Below are 5,200 nucleotides of genomic sequence, written 5' to 3'. Positions count from 1 at the left end.
ATTTAACAGCACTCAAAATCCATCTTTTCAAACTTGCCTACTCATTTTTCTCTGTCTCCTAAAAACCTAAAATCCATATCACCCTTCTATTGTGTGATACTTCCCCCACCTCCTAGGTTGTAACCTTTTCGGGGCAGAGTCCTCTTCTCCCCCTGTGTAACTGTCTGTATCTGTCATTCGCAACCCTTATTTTAATGTACAAAGCTGTGTAAAATGGTAGCGCTATATAAATACTGTTTATTTTTATTATTATTATTATTATTAATAATAATAATATTATTAACAACTGTTCAATTCTATGGATGGGGGGGGGCGGGCAAAAGACATCACCCTGTGTCCAAAGAAAATACCAGTAGATGCCCCTGGTTAGATCACTAAATGATAATGGGAAACAACTGTACGTATGCTAGACTTGCACCCAAGATGATCACGGTCATTCATCTTAGCATGTGTATGTAGCTTTCGATTCCATTTGGGTCCTAAACTAGGGTTCTCCTCTGCTCTGGGAAGCCCCATGCAGTGGCAGAGCAGAATAAGGAAGGTAAGTTTGTACAGATGATGGGGAAGCCAACTGTAGAGACTTTGTGGGGGTTCAATAAAATAATATAATGCATATTAGGCAACCTTAGTGATGAAATTATATGTCCACATATGGTACCATATTTTTTGCAGTATAAGACGCACTTTTTCTTCCCCAAAACTGGGGGGGAAAAGTTAGTGCGTCCTATACGACAAAGGTGTGATAAAATAACTAAAATAATATACTCACTCGATACCCGATCCTGCGTGTGTCTCTGGCTGATGAACTGCAATCCATGGACAAGCTGCAGCAAACTTTGTGTAGGCAACTACTGCTGACCTCAATAAATTCTAATGCTTGTCTGTATCAGGGACCTGGTGGATGACCGAATCGATGAGATCAGCTTGTCTAGCCCAAGTGATTCCCAGTTAGTGACAGAGGCACCATTGGCATAGTTGTTCGAAACTGGTTGGTAACCAGACCAAAGGCTGACAATGTACAGAAGCACACATATGGTGATCAGAAGAAGCCCAGGTAGCAGGACAAAGCTGGCAATATGCAGGCAGTAGCATTACAAAACAGAGGACAGGAGCAGGTGGAGAATGGGTGGTCAAAGTTCAAATAGATAAAAAAAAAGTCATAATTCAAGAAGCGAGGTCAAACCAATACAGGTCACAGGTTGGATATACACAAAGTAGAAGATTGGCAAAGGACCAGCAAGAATACAAAGGCAGTCAGATAGCCTGACCCCAACTGAGGAATGCATTTACATGTATGAGCATGCACCTGTACTAATCTTCTCATGCAGGTGTGCATGGTTGTGCTACGCACAGGAGCCTGGGCACACGTCCAAACCAACTTGCATGTTTTTTCCTTAAAGCCTAACTCTGGTTTTGATATTTTAGAGTTGTTGACCCTAAACGAGCATGAAGAGCTGATCTGTACACTGGTTTTTAGTCTTGATTTTAGACGATTGAGCACTGAATAGAAGTCAGTGGCAGATTAAGCTAAAGAATACTAAGAATTAGTCCAACCAACAGGGAATTTTATATGCTTGACTGGAGGTGACCTTTAGGATTTAAAAAGGTCAGGAACACCTAACAGACATCAGATATGGATACAGTTTAGGAGCCAATTGGCTACACTAAAGGTCTGGTGTGGGTTAGTAGATCCTTCCTTGTGGACATTTGTAATAAACATATTTGCAGCACAATATTGCATTGTGTTATATTAGTGCATGAGGTTTTATGTGACATGTAATCGATATAGAAGGAACTTGTAATATGTAAGTAATGCTGAAAGAAGCTGCAGTGTTTCCATAGAACATCTGTTTGGTGTTGAAGTTGTGATGCTTCTAGAATTGTTAATGAATTTCATGTATATTCTCCATACGTTTCTGGCTGGTAGAAGTAAACAGAAGCACTTGGAGGTAACACAGACATTGGGGGAATTTACAAACACCATGCATTTGGTGTTCCTGGTGGACCCTAATTAGAAGCCCACTGCTGCAAAGCAAGATTTATAACTCTTCCACTATGTCGGAATAACAATCTGTATCAGGGACTTTCAATCAGGGACACAGACCTGAGTATGAAAACCTTTAAAGGATCTTCTCCGAACAAAAAGTTTTTTTTTTGTAAGTTTGTAATACAAACGCCATACCAGCCAGATATTATAGCCAGGTCCTGAAATATTGGAGTATTAACACATAAAGTCTATGTATGGAACTAAAAAATAATAAAATATTACATATGCTTAGTTTCTCTTAGATCCCAAAGCAATCTCTATATCAGTGTTTCTCATCCAGAGGTTGTTAAGGTTTCCTTGAGCAATTTGTGCCTCTCGGGGCAGTTTAAGTGACACCCAAGGGTGTCGCAAATAGTAAAGGCTATCCATGGAGAGCGTGCAGGGAGAGCCTATACGGGGGTCTGGGGGCATTCTCAAAAAAAGTGAGGGCAAGGCATACCTATGCGTGCCCGCCCCACTACACCCCAGGTAACCCCATAATCTTTTTGGCTATCTTTAAGTGTGACATTGTTCTTTTCTTCTTTCAATGTAAAAGCCATTCTTCCCATGGACCACCACACTAATATACACAGAGCTGTGGATGTAGTAATTATAGAAGGGGTTTTCCTAAGACCTGAAAGTTATTTCAAGGGGTTCCCCCATGTTAAAAAGGTTGAAAACACTGCTCCAAATCTTTTTTGTTATTATTATTAATAATATTAAACAGTATTTAAATAGCGCCAACATATTGCGCAGCTCTGTACATTAAATAGGGGTTGCAAATGACAGACAGACAGTGACACAGGAGGAGAGGACCCTGCCCCGAAGAGCATACAATCTAGGAGGTTGGGGAAGTATCATACAATAGGAGGGGAGATATGTAGTGGTAGGAAGTAGGGATGAGCGAGTTTTTAAAACTCGATCATGCAGTGAATTGGGCCATTCTTGCTTACCAAATTTTAAGCGAGAATGGCCTGTGTAAAGTCACTGATTGAGGTCAAATTTTGTGTTTGACCTCAATGCTGCAGGGCAAAGTGTACGCCCTGCAGCACTAGAGGTTAAATAACCTCTAGTGCCCCGGGGATCGCAAACAGAAGGATTCCCTGCAAATCCTCCTGTTAAAATTTCCTAGATCTGTCTATGGTTTTGCAAAATCAGTTTGAGGAAATTTTCACGAGAATGCAAGAGACAGTTTCAAAAGACAGAAGAAGACGGGTAGGCAAGTTTGAAAAAAATGTAGAGCTCTTTTTAATGAGCAAACGTAGGAGCAAGCCGAATAGAACGAGGAAGACCATTCCAGAGAGTTGGGGCAGTTCTAGAAAAGTCTTGGAGCCGTGCGTGTGATGAGGTTATGAGTGAGGAAGTCATTAGAAGGTCATTGGAGCGGAGAGGTATTTTTTTTTTTTTTTTATAAGGTCAGAAAGGTAGGTTGGACAACAACTCTGGAGGGATTTGAAGACAAAGCACAGGAGATTGAATTTGATTTCAAGGTGAAATGGAAGCCAATGTAGAGATCTGCAAAGAGATGCAGCGGAAGAGGAGCGGAGGGAAGGATGGATGAGTCTGGCTGCAGCATTCATGATAGATTGTAGAGGAGAGAGTCGGGTTAGTGGAATACCGGAGAGGAGGAGGTTACAGTAGTCCAGACGGGAGATGATAAGAGCATGTACAAGGAGTTTGGTGGTCTCTGGTGACAGGTAGGGGCGGATTTTGGAGATGTTGCGTAGGTGAAAGTGACAGGACCTGGAAATGTTCTGAATATGGGGGGTAAATGAGAGGGCCGAGTCAAAGGTGACACCAAGACAACGTTCCTGCTTCAAATTTTTAGAACTAAGGAATATCTAAACGGTTTGCTATACAATTTAATCTAAGCATGCGTGGACATGATTATCGGTGTATTGTTGTAGTAGGGTTTCTGTACTTTATTTCTGTAATAAAACATCCCTGGGATTTATTTTAGAAGGCTGAGCACGCTCTATGGAATGTCATACATTTCATAGGACTTATATGATAAATGTTTGTATGTGCAGAGGTATTCTGCAAACATGTTTGCTCCATGATAGCCAGTCTCAGGCTTTATATTATGGAAGAACCCTTTAAATCCCTTTTAGGTGTTAGGGAACCCCGGCTATGATTACTATATCCACAGATCACAGGATATTAGTGTGGCGGTCAGTGGGAAGAATTCCTCTTACATGGTAATGGTCAGAATGTTATCCTTGCAGATCATTGCTGTCACTGATCTCTGTGCGGTATCCCGTAGCAACCTCGGGCTCAGAACACTGCTGTAGACCATTCAGGGCCCCTTTACATATTTTTTGTGCATTAATACACATGCTGAACTGTTTAATTATTAATGATGGATTTGTTGTGTTTTTAATGAAAAAAATTCTCATTTCTGCAGAAACAGACATCTGATCGTGTTACATTTTCTAGACACTGGGCTTCCTTTACAGATCTGTGTACTGCTCCTTCCGTGTTTGACTGCCGACAGCTCTATCTTGGTCTACATCTAGATTCGCACAACATCTCTTTAAGCTGTAAAATTGAGTTGGGAAACTTTTACTTTTTAGTCCCCCCCCCCTATTATTTCATAGTGGTATCTCCCTCTTCCAGAAAATAAGCACGTGCGGGGGCTACCAGTTCTGAGGGCGGGGGTGTTGGCTGCACAGCGGGGCGCATTTACACAACGTTGGTGAATTTGGAGGAGGGGGCGTGTCTCTTCTGACAGATCCCAGCAAGGGGATGAGTTGTGGGCGGGCCCGCGCGGTGGGCGGAGTGTGACGTGGGAAGTTTGCAGAAAGTTTGCTGAGAGGGGTGACAGCGGGAGGAACGTGCGGCCCGAACCCGGGAGGATGGACTACCTGACCGGTATCACCGGGAGGAGCGGCCGGGTCCTGCGTGGCACTGCTAACCGCCTGTGGCTGGGGCTGCGGGAGGTCCATTTCCAGGATTACCTGAAGGACGGAGTGGGGCTGAGCCCTCCTGACAGCCCGGACCGTGACCTGAGCCCTAAACCTCCAGGTCAGGGTGGGATATGGGCTGGGTGGGTGCCAGGGGTGCCAGGCCTGTGCTTGGGTGCTAGAGGCGCTCATACATGGACAGATCTGATTGCACAGACATTGTAACTTGGAAAACACTTAGATCTTATTATATCTGTGCTGGGAGGACTTT

At 43.2% G+C, this 5,200-nt stretch overlaps 1 protein-coding gene across 1 annotated transcript in view; it reads left to right on the top strand.

The window, feature by feature from the left end:
• The first annotated feature begins 4,809 nt into the window (after positions 1-4,809).
• Positions 4,810-5,200, top strand: part of OXR1 (oxidation resistance 1) — a 79,701-nt gene continuing 79,310 nt past the window's right edge. The window contains exon 1 of the mRNA XM_072413239.1: positions 4,810-5,050. Coding sequence (XP_072269340.1) covers positions 4,882-5,050 — 169 coding nt within the window. The 5' untranslated portion in view covers positions 4,810-4,881. The remainder of the gene's footprint in view (positions 5,051-5,200) is intronic.

The sequence above is a fragment of the Pyxicephalus adspersus genome, chromosome 5 (genome assembly GCF_032062135.1).
Source record: "Pyxicephalus adspersus chromosome 5, UCB_Pads_2.0, whole genome shotgun sequence".
Lineage (NCBI taxonomy): Eukaryota > Metazoa > Chordata > Amphibia > Anura > Pyxicephalidae > Pyxicephalus > Pyxicephalus adspersus.
Note: the sequence above shows the minus strand (reverse complement) of the source record. Positions and strands in the feature narration are given on the sequence as shown.